The sequence below is a fragment of the Danio aesculapii genome, chromosome 21, assembly GCF_903798145.1.
Source record: "Danio aesculapii chromosome 21, fDanAes4.1, whole genome shotgun sequence".
In the NCBI taxonomy this organism is placed as follows: domain Eukaryota; kingdom Metazoa; phylum Chordata; class Actinopteri; order Cypriniformes; family Danionidae; genus Danio; species Danio aesculapii.
The window spans coordinates 41,399,492-41,424,011 of record NC_079455.1 but is presented as its reverse complement, the minus strand read 5'-3'; the positions used below and the strand labels follow the sequence as shown (position 1 = coordinate 41,424,011).

At 35.7% G+C, this 24,520-nt stretch overlaps 1 protein-coding gene across 2 annotated transcripts in view; it reads left to right on the top strand.

Moving 5' to 3' along the window:
- The window catches only part of nup188 (nucleoporin 188), a 62,391-nt gene that overhangs the window by 8,365 nt on the left and 29,506 nt on the right, over window positions 1-24,520 (top strand). For both annotated transcript variants that reach the window (XM_056445962.1, XM_056445961.1), the window contains exons 9-21: window positions 1-58; window positions 2,885-2,999; window positions 5,991-6,191; window positions 7,884-7,973; window positions 8,080-8,145; window positions 8,762-8,881; window positions 12,247-12,373; window positions 14,119-14,292; window positions 14,700-14,826; window positions 18,396-18,483; window positions 18,570-18,646; window positions 21,555-21,669; window positions 21,842-21,962. The exon at window positions 1-58 is cut by the window's left edge and continues 154 nt beyond it. In XM_056445962.1, the coding sequence (XP_056301937.1) occupies window positions 1-58; window positions 2,885-2,999; window positions 5,991-6,191; window positions 7,884-7,973; window positions 8,080-8,145; window positions 8,762-8,881; window positions 12,247-12,373; window positions 14,119-14,292; window positions 14,700-14,826; window positions 18,396-18,483; window positions 18,570-18,646; window positions 21,555-21,669; window positions 21,842-21,962 (1,479 nt within the window). The remainder of the gene's footprint in view (window positions 59-2,884; window positions 3,000-5,990; window positions 6,192-7,883; window positions 7,974-8,079; window positions 8,146-8,761; window positions 8,882-12,246; window positions 12,374-14,118; window positions 14,293-14,699; window positions 14,827-18,395; window positions 18,484-18,569; window positions 18,647-21,554; window positions 21,670-21,841; window positions 21,963-24,520) is intronic.

The window sequence follows — 24,520 nt, the reverse complement described above, 5'->3', positions numbered from 1 at the left end:
GGCAGACAAATCGACATCTTGTGGACAAGAGCATGGACACGCTGGTCGAACGCATTGGGTCAGAATACACCGTCATCTGCTCCTTTTTTTACTCATACTTGCAGACCAGTGGTGTAGTCTTAAATAAAAAGGTGGTGTACTATTAAACCCGACCCAAATTTTAAATGAAAGTAGGCAAAGAAACAACGAAAGTCAATGTTTCTTTGATTTATTAGCTATATATTATATAAAAGATAGTTACAACAATTTAGTTAACTTTTTTATTTAAGTGAACTCAATAGGGCCTGTGCATACATGGAAAGACAGTCGTTTTACTTACTTTCTTTACTGGCTTATTACTTTACATTTAATAGGTTCCTTCAAACATCAATCAGCCATTATTTTTGATTGTCACATTCGTGCATGCTTGTTTTAAACCAAACTATTAGGAGTCTGTCTTCTGTTGTCGCTATTATATACTAGTATTTATCGTTTTAAATAGCATATTGTTACGTGATTTATGAGTAGTCTTTGCCTCATTGTTTATAGCGTTTTATATATATATATATATATATATATATATATATATATATATATATATATATATATATATATATATATATATATATATATATATATATATATATATATATCGTTCCCTGTAGCGGTAGGCACGATTAGGACAAGTGTGAAATATTGTTGTACAGGGGCGATTTTAGGATTTTCATTTTAGGGCAGATCAGGAACAGATCATTTTGGGGTAAACAAAGAAAAATTAATATACATTTACACACATATATATTTTTATGTAAGAATTTAAAATAATACACTGAAATTAGGGAAATTGTATCAGAAAAATAAGTGAGGATACTGAGGATATATGCAATTATTGATCCTCAGAAGTGGTAATACCCAAACAGCTCGTGGAAAAAAGTAAGCATACCACTGTTGGAGACAGTGAAGGCAAAATTATTACCCCTCATATGAAATTTTAGTTCAAATTTTTCCCAAGCGATTGTTAACATATTTTTTTTAAACAGCTGTATAAATAATAAATGACATGAAATCAACCCGAATATACATGAAAGACACTTTTCAAATGTTATTTTTAAGACCAGGCATGAACAGACTGGATGCTGAATTGGTCACTCTTGGTCAGGGATGCCCAAAGTTTTCCTATAAAGGGCCAAAAACCAAACTTGATTGAGGGCTATGGGCTGATGTTAAATATACCAAACCGTATTACATTAATTTCGCCATGAGTAATTTCCTAATTTATTTTGGCTAATGTTTAAAAATAGCTAGAAAATTTTGCTTTGAAATGTATTAATTAATAATGCAGTATTATTTTTTACGTTTTGATGAACTTATTAGAGTAAAAACACAATCCCATTTATAACACAATAGAGTTCAATGCTAAATACACTAGTCGAGCTGCTCCTGCATTTGCTTTGATTTGCTCACCGATGTCTTGTGCATTGTCCTCTATCTGTCAACTGACAGTATTTACATTTTAAAAGTTTTATTTACAACACTGAATTGAAACAAAAATTTTTTGAAGCTCAATTTAACCAAGAAACTAAAGGTTACGTTAAATTTGAAATGACGATCTCTGTAAAAGGCATTCCAACCAGCCAACTTTCCATCATTCTTCCTTTCTGTTGAGATGGGATGGTGGGCCAAACCAAAGATTACCATGGGCCAACTTTGGCCTGCAACCCCACTTTGGGCACCTCTGCTCTAGATTGTCTTATTTTTATTCATTGAATAACGATGCACCTTATACATGTAATTACTGTCAAGCTACTCGCCATAAAACATATTTTATTAGAATGTGAAAGTTTAAGTACCATTAGACTATCTTTAAAATGAAAACCTTTTGATGGATGGTTTTAAAAAGGTGTCACCAGGATGAATTTTAAGTTATTTATCAAATATTAAATATTTAACTTTTAACATACAGTTTTTGCTAATTTTATTTATCTATTTTTAGTTATATATTTGTTTGCGTATCATCTCTTATTGAAATATGAAGTTGTTCTTATTATGTTATCATTTTATGTATATTGATCTTGCCATAAATAGCCATAAGTTGCTGCTGTGGCAATGAATAAAATAAATAAACATTGTTTCTACAGATTTCTAAACATAATACCTTTCATAACTAACTTATTTTGTCTTTGGCTTGATGACAGTACATAATATTCTACTGGTTATTTTGCAAGATACTAGTATTCTTATATTCTTAGTACTTTAAGATACTAGCTTAAAATGTTATTTAAAGGCTTAATTAGGCAAGTCATTGGACAACACTGGTTTCTTCTGTAGACAATCAAAAAAATAATTTCTAAAGGGGCTAAATCTATAAGACACAATGTAGCTGGAAATACTGGGATTTTCTTTCATTGCTTTGTTAAAAATTTGTTGGGAAATGTTAAGGTCCCTACTTAAACAAAACTTGTGATCCTAAGACAGCGTAACATGAATGAACCAACAGCCATGCTCCAACTGAATTATTCATTAGCATAACATAATCAGCAAAGCAATACAAAATGATGTGGAGCCCAACAACATAATAAATAACAACCAAACAAACCTAAAGCAGGTTGGGACTCCCCACGCCAAACAAATGCCAAAAAGAAAGTATAAAGGAGAACACAACAATAAAACCGTGGTGGCGTGGAGGAATGAGCGAGTGCGGGAAGTTCGCTTCCTTTCGTTTTAAAAGCCTGATGTCACCAAATCAACCAATAGAAAACTGAAAAGGGAAAAAGACAAACAAGATCAATTGAAAGTAATGATTAGGGGAAGGAAGGGAACGCTACAAATAGCGGAAATATATTTGAAAATGAATCACAACTTCACATAATTAATAACTGTATGTGAATTGTGTTCTTCTCTACAGGTATTTCAGTTCTTTGATTCTGGTGGAGGGAATGGACATTGATTTTCTGCATAAATGTGCTCTGGAGGACCGAACCGAACAGCATCAGTTTTACGATCAACAGGATGTTTGCAAGGTAACCCTGGAGCTTATATTCTTGAAGAGACAATAAAAAATACTGAAAAAAAATATCTGTGATTTTAGTGAAGAACGGGCTCTATGCACAGCTAGTGTTTTTCAGCCAATGATAAACTTCTGGTGAAAGGTTAATGTGACTATTATTATCAATTTGTACATAAACGAAACATGGCAAAGAGAATGGGACAACTGCATCAACAACAAATTATATGAAATTAATCCGAAAATAAATGAAAGACATCTAGCGAATTATAATTTCGAAATCAGGCATGATCAGACGGTCTATACCAGATGTCGAATTGGACAATCTAGGTTGACACATTCATATTTATTAAATAACGAAGAATCACCAAAATGTAATATCTGCCAGACTGCTCTTACCATCAAACATATTTTGTTAGAATGTAGAAGTTTAAATTCCATTAGACAAAATAAAGAGAGCACTTTGATGGACATTTTTAAAAAGGTACCACCAGGAAAAGTTTTACATTTTTTTTAATCAAAAATAGAACTAAAAAACCATATTTAACTTTGAAAAAAAAAATTTTTTTTTGTAAATTTTATCTATTTATATGTCTAAGTAATTTTATTTATTTATTTTTTTTAAATATAATACGAATTTGTTTTTATCATGTAATAGTTTAATGTATATCCATTTGGCCACGAAATAGCCATAAGTTGCTGATGTTGACAATAAATATGTAATAAATAAATAAATGTGACTATTATTAATTTCACAAGGTTTCTTTTACAGCATCGATGTTGTAATGTAATTAAAATACAACAGGCTTAAGCATTCATTTATTTGTTCAAGTGTGCAGCGAGATGAAAGACTGTGTAAAGGCAAGCGACGTCAGTAGCAGCAGGCTGGTGCAAAAACTCCATTGAAAATATTAGGTCAAATAAATTTCCTTATTTTAAAGACATGGTGGGGAAAAAAGGACTTTAATGCAGTACTTCTTGTCTGGCCTAATACTGACGTTATATTGTATTTAAATCAGGCAATTTCTTTAAAGGAACGTGGCTTTTGTAATGGCTTGACAGTTCACCAGAAGCGATTGAGCTGGCTGACTGAAAATTAAAAGTTTGTGTGCATATACCCTATTATTGCAATAAAAACAACAGTTTCTTTATGTATTTTAAAATGTAGTTTATTGCTCTGCAAAGCTGAATTTTCAGCAGCCATTACTTCAGTTTTTACATTTATGCATGTGGCAGATGCTTTTATCTAAAGTGAATTAAATTGCATTGAAGTATTATATCATTGAAGTATAAACATTTGTGTCAGTTATGGCCTGCCCTGGTAATCAAACCCACAACTTTGGCATGGTCAGTGCAATAATTGACCACTTGTTTTCTTTTGTATTTTCTTTTTGTTAGATATGTTTTCACTTGTTATGATCCTCCAGACACCTTACGTCATGCTTATTTGCTGTTCAAGAAACATTTCTCATTATCAGTTTTGAAAATAGTTTAGATTTTTCCTGATATATTTGTAGAAACCCTGGTACACAGTAAGTATGTTTGTTGTCTCTTTTAATCAGTTCAGTGCATCCTTGCTGAATACATTGATTTGTTTCTTTCAAATGAAAAAAGTACTGTCCCAAAACTGCATATTAAATTATTTCCTTGTAAATCTAAAATGCACAGAGGATAGTTTGTTTTCATAAATGGTGATTACACTTCATTGAATGTGTACACATTGATATCACCTATATACTATATAACTGCAGGTTAACTAAGTTTATATATAATAACTTTATTAGATATTAAAGTTTGAAGGAAACTTTATGGTGACTAGAGAAACCCTGTTGTAAGTTGTTTATTTACTTAGAAAAGTTAAAAATTGTTTCAAAATGTAATGTAAAATAAATGTACAAAAAATATCTATCTATCTATCTATCTATCTATCTATCTATCTATCTATCTATCTATCTATCTATCTATCTATCTATCTATCTATCTATCTATCTATCTATCTCTCTCTCTCTCTCTCTCTCTCTCTCTCTCTCTCTCTCTCTCTCTCTCTCTCTCTCTCTCTCTCTCTCTCTCTCTCTCTCTCTCTCTCTCTATCTGCAGTATCTATCTATCTATCTATCTATCTCTCTCTATCTGCAGTATCTATCTATCTATCTATCTATCTATCTATCTATCTATCTGCAGTATCTATCTATCTGCAGTATCTATCTATCTATCTATCTATCTATCTATCTATCTATCTATCTATCTATCTATCTATCTATCTATCTATCTATCTATCTATCTATCTGCAGTATCTATCTATCTATCTGCAGTATCTATCTATCTATCTATCTATCTATCCATCCATCCATCCATCCATCCATCCATCCATCCATCCATCCATCCATCCATCCATCCATCCATCCATCCATCCATCCATCCATCCATCCATCCATCCATCCATCCATCCATCCATCCATCCATCCATCCATCCATCCATCCATCCATCCATCCATCCATCCCTCCCTCCCTCCCTCCCTCCCTCCCTCCCTCCCTCTCTCTCTCTCTCTCTCTCTCTCTCTCTCTCTCTCTCTCTCTCTCTCTCTCTCTCTCTCTCTCTCTATCTATCTGCAGTATCTCTCTATCTATCTATCTATCTATCTATCTATCTGCAGTATCTATCTATCTATCTATCTGCAGTATCTATCTATCTATCTATCGAGAGAGAGAGAGAGAGAGAGAGATATGATAGATATATAGAAGAAGAAAAGGAATATTAATCAGTTTCATTAGCGTAACAATATGTTGGCTTTCTAAGGCTACCATACTTTAACTGTTAAACGCTATTAGTAATTAGTTACTAGTTAAATAAAGGTATTAGTAACTAATAAAGTGATGGTAACTAATAACCTTAACTTTCTGACCGTGATTGTAATGCAATGATGTGCACCTTTTGTAAAATTGCTTTGAAACAGCGCTATACAATTAAACTTGAATTGAATTGATTATCAGTGTTATGTGTGTGCAGGAGATGGATCAGATGCTGTTAACTTTCGGTGACATCCCTCACCATGGGCCGGTTCTTTTGGCGTGGGTTTTGCTGCGACACACACTGCGTCCTGAGGAAGTGAGCTCCGTGATCAGGCGTCTGGGAAACACCACGCTGCAGCTCGGGGTCTTCCAGTACCTCACCAACATGCTGCAGGGGCTCGGCAGTGCTGGAAATAACGTGAGAAAAATGTTTGGTGGTTGTAAGGGTGGGCAGTTTGACCAAAATTTGAGAAATTTTGTTTTCACTGGAACAATATATTTCAAGACTTAATTATTTATTCAAGAAAAGCAACAAAAAGGGTTTTAATAAATGAACCTGAACTTTAGAAATAAAAAAACACTGAAAATGACTTTAGAAATGCAAAATTCATAGGTCTGATTTGAATTTATTCCCCATAAGCATTAGCTTCTCACAATAAATTAAAGTGACATTTGACAAACTGATGCTTTATTTCAAGATAGAACATTTAACTAATTTTGCAACATAATTTTTTATAATTTTATTAGTGTAACAGAAGCCTCTGAATGTGTTTCTCATGGATGCTTAGGAGCCATATTGTAAAGAAAAGTATTAATAGAGCAGATACTGAATTAAGCTCTATATAATAAGTGTCACGGTCAATACTACTGACCAATATATCAAACAAGATTAAGCTATTTATGACATAACTTCCTGTTATTTGTGTGTTTCACTTTCAGTTTCAGTAGTCTAATTTGAATCAGTTGTGCTACTGGGCAGGCATTAGGACCTGGGGGAGGCTGTTAGTCAGCAGAGGCTGTATCACTACCCAAGTGACTGTTTAACTTAGGATGTACATGCACTATGTACAGTTACCTTGAACCATGCTGAAGCGCACTTGTCCCCCTCCCCTCTCCCCCGACGACCTGCACTCACACTGCATTTGGCCTTCCGAGCCGGAGCATGCTTACATCATCTGTTCAGTTTAACAGCAAGAGGAGCGCCCTCATTTAGCAATGGACATTGCTTTAGTTATATTGTTTTGTATTATTTTTAGTCCTTTGGGCTGCAGTGACACGCAGTCAAATATTTTGCGGAACAAATCCACCACTTTTGACACTAATAAATATCATTAAAGTCCTCATGCAGCTAGTGTTGTTAGGAGGTTTGCTGAAGGTGCAGCTGATGTGCAGCTAGGGGTTTGCGTCTTTAATAAACTTCGACAGTTCATGTTTATTGAAAAGTAAGAATGATTAATAAATCCATATGAAACAGTCCCCTAAATGTGATGTCGCATCTTCAATTTCAGGCTCAGGCGCACTTTGCACTCAGACTACAAGCGTAACGCACCAAAACCCAACCGAACCAACTGGCAAGGTTGGAAGAGGTTCGAAGCACTCACACCTGTCAAATTGAACCGGGAAATGTGCCCAGGCACAGTTCGTATAGTACAGTATGGGAGTGCACTCTTACTGAGGAATATTGTGCACAGAGTTATTCTGTACTCGCATCTGTAGTTTTAAGTCTGTTATCCAAAACAGCTTATTTAAATCACATTAAAGGTTACCTCTGATTGCTGACCTGATCTTATTACGAGCGCTCCAGTCAGCGTTTCCCTCAGTCTCAAGAATACGAGTTAGCCATGCTCACTTATTTAAATGTGATGATATACAAACAAATCTATTACTGTTGACAATGATAATGATATTAAATTATATATATTATAATTATAAGTTGCATTTATATGATATAGAATTTTCCCCGCTAATGACAAATGCCATCATACCACTCAGCCAAAGTCACTGTCACAGAAACACAGATGTCTTATGTAATGAGATGTCAAAAAATGACTCCGATATAGACTGTTAAACATGCTGGGGCTGTTTTTGTTTTTGTTGTCTTTCTCTGTAGTGTACAGTGAGCACTGCACGGATGTGTATTTACGGTCTGCTGTCTTTTGTCATCACTTCTTTTGAAGAGGACACACTCGGCAGCCAGCAGGTATGAACATATAAAACCCTGTTAAAGGAGATCAGAAATTATTATTATTGAGGATACTGCTGGTATTGGCTAATGATCCATTTCATCTTGTTTGTTCTGTCTGTAGCACCTGATCAATGCAGCGTGTGAAGTTCTTGCAGCGCCGAGTCTGGCAGAGCTTTTCTGGGAGTCGGTGAGAGAAACAGACGATGCACATTAAATATAACTCCACTATACAGTGCTCAACATAACTGAGTACAGCCCATTTTAAAATTAATATTTTTATCCGTTTCTCAGTGAATGTAGGCAATGTATTTTGGTGCATTTAAACAAAACAAATTTATTAAACCGATATATTTATTAAAATAATATTTTAGTCACCAAACATATTTAGAAATTGATAGATAACACAATTAAATTCAAGCAAAATATTGCCAAAAAAATTACAAACTATGAAATTTCTGCTAAATTTTACAAATGTTTTGTTTCTCTTGAATTTTGCTCTCTTAAAATGTTTTATTTAATATTTTTTACTATCATATAAATTTGGCTGTACTAATTTTGGGCTGTTACCATATGTTATTTTGTTAGATAAGCTCCAGGTTTGGCTTCAGTACTGACTAATCTAATGTATATGCACAAGTATAATATTGTAAATCTTTCTATAGAAAATATGAATTTAAATGAGAGACTTGTGAGGGGTGTACTTGTATATGCTGAGCACTGGACTGTTTGCTGTTGCTGCATGGGACGTGGGACGCAGCATGTGTCTTTTGTAAGATGCCTATGATTTGACCTTTAACCTACAGAAGCCGAACATGGGTCTGGGTGTGATTCTGGACAGTGCTGTTGGTGTGTTTCCATATAAGACTGGACCTTTACTACAGCTGCTCACTGCACTGCTGTCTGACAAATCTACAGCCAAGAAGGTACAAATAGATAAGTGGGAAATCTAAATTGCACACTGAACACTGCTTGGCATACAGTACCGGTCAAAACATTTGGAATAATTATGTTTTCTGCTTATGATTGATCAAGAAAGCACAAATTAAGTGAAATATAATTAGACATTTAGAAACTTTTTTCCTCCTCTGATAAATCCAAATTTTCTGCATTGTTACACCCTTATCACATGATACTTCAGAAATGATTTGTTTCTCAAGAGCAATTTCTTATTAATGTTGAAAATAAAGTCACTTCATATTTTTGTGCAAACCTTGATACACTACTATGATAAGATAATAAAAGTAACATTAACAATACACTAACTTTATTTCTTTAAAATATTAAAGTTAGAAAATATTTAGAATGTTACAGAAGATTTCCATTTCAAATAACAGCAGTTCTGTTGAACTTTGTATGCATCTAAGGCTGCATTTACACTGCATGGTTCAAGTGTCTCAATACCAATCTATTTCTCTCATGTGGCACAGATCAGATATGGCCCATGTACGTATAAGCAGGAAAAAATTGCATGGATTCAGGTTTGCTTAAATAAGATTTAGCCCCATTTCATATGTGGAAATTTATTCAATATGAATCGGATCCGTGCCCTTGTGTTTGCAGTGTAAGCAGGTAAATCGGATTTTCACCTTTCAATTAAGCATGGGACGATAACCGTTTTCAAGGTATACCGCGGTTTGGAAAAGTCAAGGTTTTAAAATCGCCAACATTTTATTTACTTTTTTTAAGGATAACAGTATCTCCAGCAGAAAAAATATCCAAATATGTTGTTTTAAATTGTAAAGAAATCAGTGTTTCTGAAACTAATAAAGACAGCAGAAGTCAATGATTCATTAGAATTATTCAGCCTGACATGTTTACTGCTCCAAAATATTTTAAATGTTTCAAATAATAAGATATATTGTTTTCAAGGGGAAAAAAGTTTTTGTTTTTTACCCAGACATTTAAAAAGAACTTATTTTAGAGCAGTAATCACAATACTGTGAAACCGTGATATTTTTTATACCATTTCATATCGTCAGAATCTTATACCGGCTCATGCCTACTGTCAATGCATGTCACGTGTCATTAAAAACCATAGCGAATGACGTGAACTCTGATGCTTTCATTTTGGAACAGACTTCAGTCCCAAACCTTAAATCTCGTACAAGCTTTTATGTTGTCATGTAGCTCAAGTATTTTAGCATGTTAAGGAGAGAGAGAGTGCAACGTCCGCCACTAAAACAATATAGGCTAGACTAAAACTTTTGCATACATCATGTACATAAATCACACCAGGGAAATGACGTTCAGATGTCTACTGGTTTAAAAGGCCTAGATTAAAAGAAGATGGGCAAATGAGAACTTTTCTGTCATTCATTCATTCATTCATTTTCTTTTCGGCTTAGTCCCTTTATTAATCTGGGGTCGCCACAGCGGAATGAACCGCCAACTTATCCAGCACATTTTTTTGTGCATTTTTTTTACGCAGTGGATGCCCTTCCAGCCGCAACCCATTGCTGGGAAACTTTTCTGTCATAAACTAAAGTAAAACAACTTATCAGAAAGAAATAAAATTAAACCATGCAAATAGATTAAATAGAGGAATGGAATAAAAAGGGTGCTCTTTTATTATTAGCTGTCAGTCAGCACCCGCTCTTTTTTTTCCCTGGTCATTGCGCTTTTGCTGTGTAAATGCACAGTCAGATGCGAGTCACTTTTAAAAGATAATGTAGGCTGGACATTGAAAAATCAGATACAGTCACAAAATCAGAATTGACCATCAAGATCTGCAGTGTATATGCAGCCAAAGAAACCCTGAAAAATAAGTATCACCATTTTCACAAGAACCATGGAGCAGATAAATTCTTAAAAAAAGTTAAGTCTTTTGCTGTATGTGTACATGTTTACAGTTGAATGCAAAATGATTAGCCGTCCTGTGAAATTTTAAATCTTTTTAAAAATAATATTTCCCAAGTGCTTTTTTTAATGGAGCAAGGACATTTTTTACAGTGTTTCCTATTTTATTTTTATTCTGGAAAGAGTCATATTTCTTTTAGTTTGGCTGGAATAAAAAGTAAATAAAAAAAAAAATCTAAAAATGCCTAAGGTTAATATTATAAGCCCTCTTAAGATTATCTTTTCTTATTGTCTACAGAATAGTGAGGTGCGGATGTCGGTTATATCCGCGGGCGCTGCGAATAATCCGCCGGTCGGTTAATAAAAAAATACATTCTGAATCATTGCGGGTGGATGTAGCGGGACATGGCAGTGGACCAGCGAGCGAAAAAGCAGAGAGTGGACTTTGTAGAATGGGAAGATGAGATGGCCAAAATAACAAATGAAGTGCAAGAGTAGCCCACTGTTCAAAGTTTCAGTTAGAGGAGTCATCAGAGGAAAATCTGCTATCGTTCTGGGAGAAACAAGATCGCTTATTTCCATGACTGCACTGCCTTTTGAGGAGAATCATGTTTATCCCTACAACAAGCAGTGCGAGATAATGCTCATTCAGTGCAGCTGGCTGCCTATTGAAGGCGTGGCAGAATCGCCCGAATTTAGGCACAGTAGATGCTTAGGTTGAAGTGGCACCCTTTTTTGTTATCTTGTTCCTGGATCTGTAAAAGCTAAAATATCTTATTTTTACTTTCTGTATCTATTTGAAAATGAAGAAATTGTTGTCTAAAGACAAACCTTTGTTTTTATAAATTATTGTTCATTTAAAAACGTTTACAATTAATGTATTATTTTACTATCAGAGATGCGCAGATTAGCTCACTGAATCTGCTGTTAATATCCACGGTGACCTATCATCATGCCTAAAAACAAAGTATTATATTATTAAACTGGCGATCGGGTGTGTATATATATATATATATATATATATATATATATATATATATATATATATATATATATATATATATATATATATATATATATATATATATTAGATAAAATGTGCGGGCAGGTGGCGGTTTGATGCTTAGTATGAAGCTGCGGATTCGGGTGTCGTTTCAGCTGATCCGTGCATCTCTACTACAGAACAAACCACTGCTGTCAAATGACTTAACTAATTAACTCAACTAACATAGTTAAGACTTTGATTGCCACTTTAAGCTGAATACTAGTATCTTGAACAAAATCTAGTAAAATATTATCACTGTCGTCCTGGCAAAAACAATGAAATGAGCTATCAGAATTGAGTTATTAGCTTCTGTGTGTTAAATGTAAAATGTTCTCTTCATTAAACAGCACTTGGAAAATATTTGAAAAAGAGTGGAAATTTCACAAAAAGGCAAAACACATTTGTCATCAGCTGTAGATTACATGAAAATGTCATTCTGTCTTTCAGGTGTACACCTTCTTAGACAAGATGTCGTTTTACACTGAGGCCTATAAGCACCGACCCAATGACGTGATCTCCAGAGAGGACGGCACTCTGTGGAGGAGACAGACTCACAAACTACTCTACCCTCTGGGTCAGTCAGACATGTGTAGCATACTTGTGTTTCTGTGGTCTTTTGCCTTATTTCTTCATTATATTTTTCATCTTTATTTCTATAGTGCTTTTAACAATGTAGATCGTGTCAAAGCAGCTTAACATAGAGGAAGTTCTAGTCAATTAAAACTGCTTCAGTCCCGTTTTCACAGTACCCGTATGCAGTGGTGTAATTAGTTACCAAGTAATTAGTTACTGTAATTAAATAGCTTTTCCTCTGAAAAAGTAAGGGATTACTTTTCATTTTTAGGTAATTAGTTATAGTTACTTAAATACTGTGCACAAATTCAACAGTTATGTATAAATTAATTCAGAGAAGCAGAGTAATGCTGTAGAATAATACTATTTTTCAGCTAAAGGCAAGGCAAGATTATTTATATAGAACATTTCATACACAATGTTAATTCAAAGTGCTTTACGTAAATATAAAGAATATATAAGAAATATAAATAACAAAGAATAAAAATGATAAACAGATAAAAATGTACTAAAGTTTTAAATGCTTTTATCAAGAGATTGCATATGCTTATGAGAACATGAATTGTCTATTAGTTCATGACAATTTATGGTATGAATTCAGAGAAACAGTAATTGAATATGTTTTTTTTTTTTTTTGATATTCAGGTATTTTGCGTAATTATTCAGTTTTTCAACTTGAGGATAGACTTATTTGACAATTGTACATGCTTAATAAGCAGTGAAATATTGTAGAAAATTCCTCTCTATATGCATGTACTGTGCTCGGAATTGCAACCATTTTGGTCGCATATGCGCCTGAAATTTAATCTATGTGACCTCATAATATATTTGGGAGCATTTGTGCGACTGCATATAATGGGTGTAGTGGGACCTGTTTTGATTTTTTTTTTTTCTAAAAACGTGCTTGAATTGGTCTTCCCTGCCGTTATATTGGTTCATATTAGCTGTCAATCACTCAAGGCTTTCCGCTGTCATATGGCAGGGAGCTTTAGTGACCGCGAGAAATGCAAACGGCTGAAGAGTGAAAAGTACACAGGTTTGCAAACCCCACCTAAAGTTACAAATAATGGCGCAGATGACGGCGATGATGTGGTAAATGTTGATCCGCCAGCCGAGATCAGTCGAATGTTTTTGGAGAAGGTGCCTGAATCTCGATGCGTTGCATTCACTGCAAATGTCCGCTAAATGTAAAATCTAACACTGTACACATCATCGCCAAAGAAACATGCCTGGAGTTCCTGGAGGGCCGCAGTTTTGCACAGTTTAGTTCCAACCCTAATCAAACACACCTGATCAAACTAATTGAGTGCTTTAGGTTTATTTGATACCTACAGATGGGTCTGTTGAAGCAGAGCGGAAACTAAACTCTGCAGAGCTGCAGCCCTCCAGGAATTAATTTTGACACCCCTGATATAAATGAATACAAAATACAATTAAATATTAATCATAAGAATTGCACCACAAAAACATATCCAGGCTGCAAGTAAAATACCCAATAAGATTGGAAATTATTATAAGACGTAATAAATGTGTATCTAAAAAATTGTAAGAAATGCTAAATTTATAAGAAGTTAAAATGTAAGTGTTAATTTCTTTTAAACTAAAGTCAAAGGTCCTTTTTGTCTTAAATTTAAAGAATTGAGAGAGTTGTTTCTATGGTCAATGCGTTTGGATTTCTGTGGATTTGTAGTATTGAGTAACAAAGTTCTAATTACTTAACTTACCCACCACTGTCTGTATGTTCAGGTGTGGGTCAGACCAACCTGCGGATGCCTCAGGGGTGTTTCGGCCAGGTGTGTGAAGGAAAGCAGCTGTCTGTGGGTGAGCAGGGTTTCCTGGTGCGCTGGGAATATTCCTACAGCTCGTGGACTCTCTTCACCTGTGAGATCGAGATGCTGCTGCACGTCGTCTCTACTGCAGGTACACACACTTGAATTGGTCACACTTTGCAATAAGGTTCATTAGTTAATGTTAATTAATGCATTTACTGACATGAACAAACAATGAACAAAACATTTACTACAGTATTTGTTTATGTTAGTTAACGTTAGTTAATGAAAATACAGTTGTTCATTGTTAGTTCATGTTAACTCAAGGTGCATTAACTAATGTTATCAAGCATGGACTTGGATGTTAATAATGCATTAGTGAATGTTCAATTATGATTAATAAATGCTGTACAAGTGTTGTTCATGATTAGCTCATGTTAGTAAATGTATTAACTAATGAACCTCATTGTAAAGTGTTACCCTTGAATTTAAAGATGATCATTATAAAGATGATTAAATGTTTTACGCTGGCTTTGGACTTGTGTCTGTGTTAAACAGATGTGTTGGTACACTGCGAGCGAGTGAAGCCCATCTTGGATCTGGTTCATAAGATCATCAGCACAGATTGGACGGTGTCAGACTGTCTGCTGCCGCTCACATCACGGATCTACATGCTTCTGCAAAGGTGAGATGGAGGCAAAGACCAAATCGGAAAAACATTGTGCCCACTTGCATGAAAGTCCTTAAGTAATTTGACTTGGGATAGTGTCCATGAGGGGGAAAATATTAGGGCTTAATTAGAATAATGCTCAGAAAGCTATTATAAAATATGTTGCGTGTTTTATTCTGTGTAAGACGCCACATCATTTAGTAGAAGCACTCATTGCACACACTCGACTGAAGCTATGAAGTACGTTTAAAGTAAAACCATCTTCATATGTGGTATTTTTGCATGTGCTTTCAGGTTTAGCATTTGCCACATTTATTACAAATGGCCACAGTTCACTAAAAAGCTAAGCAAACAGCTGTTAATATCGCAGAATGATTGTGATTTGACTATCACATGTGATATTTTGTGTAGCTTGTCAGAGAGCTATGGCTCTGTTTAGTAATCTGTGCACCAGCTGAAGATTCACAGCTGATTACACAGTCGGCTTTTAAAGACAAATGTGCAGGACAATTGTATGATATTTATTTTTCATCCCTAGAAAATATCAAAGACTATAGAATGCACAAGACGTGTCACTTGTATAGTTTTGAATGGGGAAAAGGGTAAAGGTCAACACGACGAATAAAACCCGTCTTCTAGTACAGGAGCCAATTAGCCATTGATATAGACTGACGAATCTCTGGGAGAGAAGCTTGACCAGATGTGAGTTTCTGCCGGTTTTGTGTGATTTGAATGGTTAGAAATTAAACTAAAGAGACCGATGTTGTTTAATATTATTGGTGATTCCTAAAACAAAATTGAATCATAAGCTTGGCAAGCAATTTTGGAGAATTTGATGTTTCCAGATTCAGACACAATGCTTGTTTCCTTGTGTTTCAACGATGGCCACCCTGTGAAATGACTAGCATTAAAGGGACTTTGAAAATATCCCTGAGGCAAGGGATTTCATTAAGAGTGTTGCAACAATCTTCTTGGCTTCACTCTTGCCTAAGTGCTTTTGTTAAGTGTATACTACACCCCATATGACATACCCCAATGAGAGCTGCAGTTTCTATGGCTATTGGATCTCACAGTAAACGGAACATAAAAGCAAACCTTCACCAAAGCCACAGTTGTATTAATGTTTTGCTTCAAACATCATCAAGAAGATATTTTGAAAAATGTTTAAAACCTGTAACCATTGGCTTCCATAGTATTTGTTTTTCCGAAGTATTGTCAAGTATGGGACACTAACAATTTTATTAAACAAAAATTCAAACCGTTTTCCCGGTGACAGTATTGTCAATTTAGCATTATTTTGTGAAGCACCTATACTTTTTTTATCTGGAGAGACCAAAGCAATTATTTTTAAATGTGAATGCTTTAAAAATGTTTTAGATTTCTTTTGTATTATGTATCGTTGTTGATTAGGGATGTAATGATTCACCTTGAGTTGGTTGAAAATCGACAATAAGATCATAACTATACTGCGCATTTACACAGTGGCCATATTCATCCATGTAAACACACAAAAACAACATTAACATTATAGCAGACACTGTAAAATGCTCATTCCCAGCCACTAGACTTTTCTGACAGGGTATTGAAGTGTCATTGAGTGACAGTATGTTGTGGGACTGCTATACAGGAGTTATTAGGGACTACAGAGAGCGAAATTTAGCAGATTTTTATTTTTTTAAAGCATGACGGTAAAACATGAATGCGGTTATGAATATAATTAAAACGTGCTTATTTGTTGTAAAAATTCGTAATGATGACAAAAAAAAAAATCAAATTTGTGGATCTCCTTACTTACGGGTGCTGCTATGCTGCCGTTGTGGCTGGTGTATTCTGGGAAATTTTCTTACCCCTTGGTTTCGAGTGTGGTGCAGAAAAATCTTCGTTCTACCCCTTCCCCTTAGCCCTACGCCTTCAAGTTAAAGAGAATTAGGACACCCCTTCACGTGAACTCGCAAAACGGGGGGTAAGGGGAAGGGCTAAGGGGTAGAATTGCGATTGGGCCTAAAATGACAGCGGTGAAGTGCGCCAGACAAACACAAACTGTGTGCAAATACTGCAAAAAGACATTTACTTACACTAACAGAACAACAAATATGATGCAGCACAGTGAAAAACTACAGTCACAGACGTTTATATGCAAAAGCTATTAATAGACTAAACCACACTGACAGGAGGATGCTCTGACGAGTGCTACAGAGATCACATGGCGCATCAGTGTTTTCCCAGAGAAAGTTTGAAGGTGTTTTTCAAAGGGAAAGCTGTGCTGTTTCAGAACCAGGTGTTAGATTGTTCCCTTTTTACCCTCTCTTTTTCAATTTAGTTTATGCATCTTTGAATAATTTGATTATTATTTCATATATTATCAGGATTTTTATGCCAGTGGGCCAGTCCCTTGGAGCAGAGTGCCTATTGACCATCTTTATACACACTGCTCTTTGATTTAGGAAAGGCTTTCCTCTCCACACGAGCCATCTCAGTCCCCAGTGAAAGAGCTTTTACAGCAGACATTTTAAATGTGCAAAGATCTCAAAACATAATTATTCTGATATTTCCTTTAAAAAAAAATAATAATAAAAATAAATAAATAAATAAATATATATATATATATATATATATATATATATATATATATATATATATATATATATATATATATATATATATATGAAAAACATTGAAATTAATTTTAAATTTGTAATTTAGCTGCACAAAGCTTTAGTTTTAACAGTTATATTAAAGAGTCTTCTTTAGTTTGTATTATTCACTTTTTTTATTTGGATTTTTGTTTTAAAATTCCAATTTAGTTTATGCATAATTGAGTAATTTGATTATTATTTCATATATTATCAGTATTTTATGCCAGTGGGCCAGTCCCCTTGGAGCAGAGTGCCTATTGACCATCTTTATACACACTGCTCTCTGATTTAGGAAAGGCTTTCCTCTCCACACCAGCCATCTCAGTCCCCAGTGAAAGAGCTTTTACAGCAGACATTGTAAATGTGCAAAGATCTCAAAACATAGATATTCTGATATTTCCTTTAAAAAAAAAATTATATATATATATATATATATATATATATATATATATATATATATATATATATATATATGAAAAACATTGAAATTAATTTTAAATTTGTAATTTAGCTGCACAAAGCTTTAGTTTTAACAGTTATATTAAAGAGTCTTCTTTAGTTTGTATTATTCACTTTTTTATTTGGACTTTTGTTTTAAAATTCCAATTTAGTTTTTGCAGAAAATATTTTATTTTGTTAAAAAAAAAAGTGCAGCATTTGAGAAAAAAAAATGAAAGGGCTTTTGTTCACTTTAAATTTGTCTCAAATAAATTTGTTTAAAAAATCGTGACTAAATCGTGAGATTAGGATCATGAATCGTATCCAACCATGAGTCAGGTGAATCGTTACATCCCTATTGTTGATGTTTTTTATTGTTGTACACATATGTATTATAGATTGATTTGTAAATTTGATGTTTTTCCCATGAAATAACATTGAAGGAAATGTGGAAATAAATGCTATATTCTCTTTCTCCTAAACATATGGTATTTTTGGTTTGTCTGACAGGTTGACCTCCATTATTAACCCTCCGGTAGATGTGATCACTTCCTGTGTAAACTGTCTTATCGCTCTGGCTGCTCGTCAGCCTGCGAAGGTACATAGCTACTATTATATGAAAGCTAAGTCTGTGTTTTGAAGAGTGATGAACCTCAGATTAAACCTCCTCTCCTCCTGATGCAGGTTTGGTCCAGTCTGCATCACACCGGCTTCCTACCGTTTGCCTCCACTCCTCTGACTAACATGACACAGGCCATCAGGTGATACACACACACAGACACACACACACATGCAGAGACAGTAGCTGTGTTTCCATCCAAAGATGTGAAGTGTAGTTACATGCAAAACTGTAATATTGCATAAAACATTTGCAAATAAAGCAGCGTTTCCGAGTCAAAGAACTAAATTACCACTGGCTCAGTGGTTAGCACTGTGGCCTCACAGCAAGAAGGTCGCTGATTCGAGTTCCGGCTGGGTCAATTGGCATTTCTCTGTGGTGTTTGTATGTTCTCCCGTGTTGGTGTGGATTTCCTCTGGGTGCGCCGGTTTCCCCCACAGTCCAAACACATGCTCTATAAGTCAGTTGAATAAGCTGTACTGTATGGGTGTGAATAAAAGTGTATGGATGTTTCCCATTACTGGGTTGCAGCTGGAACGGTATCCGCTGTGTTTAAACAAATGCTGGACAAGTTGGCGTTTTATTCCGCTGTGGTGACCCCTGATGAACAAAAGGACTAAGCCAAAGGAAAATGAATGAATGAATGAATAATAATACTGAACCACTGTGATGACGGACTTTGGCTGGGGGATTTTAGAAAGACCACAACAGTTCTGATGTTTCTTTTGAATATCTTCATTGCATTTTACCTTTATACTCAGATAATAAAGACGTAAAAACCAAAAAACTTCTCAGTATTTTACATGGATATTTATGACTGGAGGTGTGAACCTATACTGATCTCACGGTTCGGTTACGATTATCATGCCATCGATTCGGTTCAATTCGATATTTCGGTGCATTGACGATGCTTTCCATACACAGTGTTGTATTTTCGTGGGTGGCTATAATAAGCTGTATAAACACACACACGGACACACAGCACCACACTGTGTCTCATTCACACACATACACAAACATAGATAGCACCAAACAGACACACGCACGCACGCACGCCACGTGCGCTTGCTCACTCGGGAGCGATATTGTGAGACCGCCCACTCCTGTTAAAATTACACCAGAATTACCGACCGCTCCCGCACTTTAATCTGAAATTTATTCCTGCGCTGCATGAAATCTGGTCAGATCCCGCGACAATGCACAGGTACAGCCGCGGGAATGCATACAGCCGAGAGGAAAAGAGAGGGGAGAAAAAGTCACGCCAGCAGGTGAAATGGGCCACAGTGAGAGAGAGAGAGGAATGGAGTACTTTCATTCCCTCAATCGCAGGGAAATAGGGGCTTCTGCTGTAAGTGCCAGTGAAAGACTTTCCAGAAAACACACACACAGTGAAATTTTTAAGCAGTTGGCGCCTGTAGTGTTGTAAATACCCGCGCTCGCCTACCTCGCGACAGAGCGCGTATGAGATAAATGACGTCAGTACATAATAACCGGTTATGATTATTACTGAACCATTACCGAATTGTCCGCGTCTCCATCGTGGTGCACCGAAGAAACAATTAATTTTGACACTCCTATTTATGACCTCTCTTCTTATTCATCAGTCAACACATTTCCAGCTCCACCGCATTTTAGGAACAATGGGAAAGGTCCCCAAACTCCCTTAAAGGCCTTATATTTATCTGTTAATATACAGGTTATCTTTTTCATTGTCATGTTTGTAACCATGTCTTTCAGTCGAAATCCTATATTTGGTGTACACACATTTTTCAATATAAGAAACATACTGTTTAGCTTGAATATTACAAATTCATTTATTCAATCTAGAGCAACCGGAGAAAACCCACCAAACACAGGGAGAACATGCAAAGTCCACACATGCTAAGTGGCCCAGCCAAGACTCGAACCAGCGACCTTCTTGCTGAGGCGATTGTGCTACCCATTGCGCCACCGTGACGCCCAAGATTACATATATTTATAAATATACATTTAGTGTTTTTAAGCCGACTCTTGATTTCCTTAGGGTATAAATGAAATGAAATCAAAGGTGACAGTGGAATATTACCACAAAATATCTTCTCTGTCATTCCTTTCACTTCTTCTTTCCAAAAATGTTAAATTTTTCCACACTCCCATATGCAGTGATATAATGTACCTTTAAACCTACTACATCTTATACAGGTGTCAAAGCAATTTTATTTCGGATGTTTTACAACATGCTTGCTCTGCTGGTTTGTCCATGGACCCTTTTAACAAGCCTGTTATGACGCATTTTATAGTCATCATAATCTTAAATCCTTAAAAGATTTTAATATTTAGATTTTTTAAAAATCGTATGAACATTTATATTCATTTATGTATGTATTATATCATCTTTGCGTCAAATTATAAAAAACGAATTACCACTTGTGCGAAGTGTTTCTAATGCAGCGTCTATGGAGCTGAGAGTAAATTTGCCGTTATTCTCTCCTCTGGGCTGCGGTTATCAGTCTCACACTATTGTTTCTGCAAGTCTTAATAACACTATCCGGGAGTTTTTCTTTTATAATTTCAGCAAATAGGATCGTAAATAAGTTATTTGTTATACTCTCCCATTCATAAGTCTACCCAGCTATGACGTCTTCCACTACTGAGAAACCTGGAAATGTGAAAAGGGTCTATTAATGATGGCCCATTGCAACCATTTTTATCATCACATGATCTATTAAAACAAAGTCATGTGATTATTTATTTTTATTTTTATTTTTTTTATTAATTAATTAATTTATTTGTTTATTTTTTTTTTTATTTAATGTACATACTGGAATTTATTCACTAAATGTGTTTCCGTCGTAGTGTATGTGCATTTTTTTCTTATCACACAACTTTATTGTACGTATTTTCAAAATGCATGCTCATCTTGACATTTCCATTAACCATTTTTTTAATTCTAAAGCTTGCATTAAAAATAGGTGGATGGAAACATAGCTAGTGAACATTAGTGGCATCATATGCATGTGTTAGAGTCAGAGAAACCTGAACAGTAACATTTACATTTGTGTGTGTTTCAGTGCGGAGGGCATGAAGGCGGGAAACTATGGAAATCTGCTGGTGTTGATAGAACAGCCCAGAGGGGAGTACAGCGTCACCATTGCCTTTTTAAGACTGGTGACCACGCTTGTCAAGGTAACGCACTTAGCAGATATTTCCAATTCTGTTAAAATGATTAATGGGTTAGTTAGCTCAAAAACTCAAATTAATTACTCCCCCTCATGTTGTTTCAGTCCCTCGAGACCTTTGTTCAACTTCAATTCAATTCAAATTTATTTGTATAGTGTTTTTCCCAATGTGTGTGTAGGGTCAGCTGGGCAGTACTCAGAGCAGAGGACTCATCCCGTGTGTGCTGCTGGTGCTGAAAGAGATGCTGCCGACGTATCATAAATGGCGATACAACACATATGGAGTGCGAGAGAGGATTGGTGAGCAAACAATACAATATTAGGGAGCATAATGTGGGAGCGTCACAGCAGCTAAAATATATACAGATGCGATGGGACCTCTGTTTAGTTTATTGGTGTGACTCGCGCCAGTGATGCTCTCTTTGCTGCAAGTGTAGCCATTGTATCTCCAGTGTTTTGAGCTGCTGTGACGCGGTCGCCCCTGTCTAGCATCTCATCCAACCTTTTGACCCCTCCCGGACGCTTGGCGAGTCTCTCACAAATTTATACCGACCCCGTGATCCCCAAAAATGAGTTAAAATACTCGGAAATCATGGCGACGAGAGTGAATGAGCAAGAGAACAGATCGCGAGAGGCACAGGGATGGTCTAAACATTACATTTGTTAGGTTAAATGAATAGAGCAGTAAAAATATTGCGAGTGCAAATCTATCTCTCTCTCTCTCTCTCTCTCTCTCATTGAGTGATCTACTGTCAACACAACTGAAAGTTCTGTTTTGACAATATTCCAAGTTCACTAAAAGCTGGCTGGAATTATTAGATAGATAAAACTTAATTTATTCGTAACCTGAATATTTAATAATATAAATTCTTGTAAGACTCATTGCTATAAACAGTAGTTTATAGACCTGTTTTCTTTTAGTAAAGGAGTATTAGATTTATAGATGTCCATTTTAACTCTTATGCATCAAACATACGCTCAAACTTGTTCTTGATTGAGACATGTTGAATTCTTCTTTCATCATTTGCAATGTTTCCAAATTGCATTGTAATTTTTCGTAAGTTTTTATATCTGTGCGATATTATTTTCTATGGTGGTTCATTCCGCCGTGGAGACCCCTGATAAATAAGGGACTAAGCCAGAGTAAAATGAATGGATGAATTATTTTCTGTAAAACTGCTTCTGGCCTTGAACCGTTCACACCTAAATGGTTATAAGAGACGTGTTTAAGGTATTATATGCAGCATCCTTGATTTATTCTCATTCTCTTAGGTAAGGCAAGATCTTGAAGCATTAGAATCAGTACTCGGTATCAACCGATCACCATGACAAGGAATCAGTACTCTGTATCGGCTGCAAAAATCCTGATCGGAGCATCCCTAGCTTTGACTTGGCTGTCAGCGAGGCAATACTCCCCCTGGCTGTACAAGACCGATCTTGGAATGTTCTTCCAAAAGCCCATTAAGATACACTGCAGGGACAAAAGCTGCACACTTTGCGGATAAAAACAGATATAAAAATAAATGCTAATTTTAGCTTTTACAGTTCAAATAATTGTTGTTTTTTACTGCTGTCATAAAAGAAACAAATTAACACCATGATGACCTGTGTCGGTGTCAGTCTGAACAGCCACGCCACACCCCCAACCCCCCCTCAGCTCACTCCCAACTAACATCCCCCCCCCAAAAATAATTAACCCCCCCCCCCCCCCCCCCCCCCCCCCCCCAAAAAAGCATGTAGTTTTTATGATTAAAAACTTTGCAGACTGTTGTCAAAGATAAGCCTGAACACTTTTATGACTCTTGGTGATGCTTTATAAATTAGTTTAAAAGGGAAAAGGTTTTGTTTCCATCTAAAAGCAATAAATAAATCCAGAATCATTTTTGTGTATAACTATTTTACTATTTTGTTAATTTAACAACCTAATTATTTTTACATTATCATTTTTTTATTCATTTTTTTTTTTATCGTTTTATTTTCTTGTTACTGGGAAAGGGTCAATTATTTGATTTAAAATGATAATATAGTAATATGTGCACAGAAAATTTTATTTTAAGTGTTTTTTTTCTGTTCTTTCTCTCTTAAAAAAATCAATATATGGCCCGTTTCCACTGAGTGGTACGGTACGGTTCGGTTCGGTTTGGTACGCTTTTATGGCCGTTTCCACTGTCAAAAGGCGTACCGAACCAAACAGTACCGTACCACTTTTTCGGCACCCTTTTGAAAGGGTACCAAAACGCAGAGCTAGACGCGCAGCTGAACGCTATTGGTTTACAGAGAGGCGTCAATCGCTTACGCAACAAGCCAGAATAAAAACAAAAAACCCACCATGTTTGAAATACACAGCCGACTAGCTGAGAGCCGAGAGATTACAGCGGATTTATATATGCATATAATAAGCCATGGTCGACCTGGGCTCAAACAAACCTTGTCGTCATCTTGATGAACAGCCACAAAGCCAAGAAGAAGAGCAGATTTACCCTGTGCCCCGTTGTTTTTTACGAGCCAGTCTGAGGTGCGAGCGGTTTCGCTTTCTTGCTTGCGCTCGTCGTGCGTCTATATCTGAAATAACAAACTTCTTGAGCTGATGATAATAACCTGCGCTTGATTTTTGACGTGCTTTTGAAACCTGATCTTGTCAGACACTGACAAACGCGAGAGTGAAGCGCGGAAATAACAAGGGAGGAGCCGGAAAAAAAGGAGCACATTATTTTTCAGCAAACATGAACAAAATGCCATCTTTAACTAACTTATTTACATCACCTTTTGGACTAATATGAACTGGGAATGAGGGAATTACTCTCTAACAGAGGCTACATGTGCTGCTGACTGAAGATTACAGACACAGATGAGAGGTT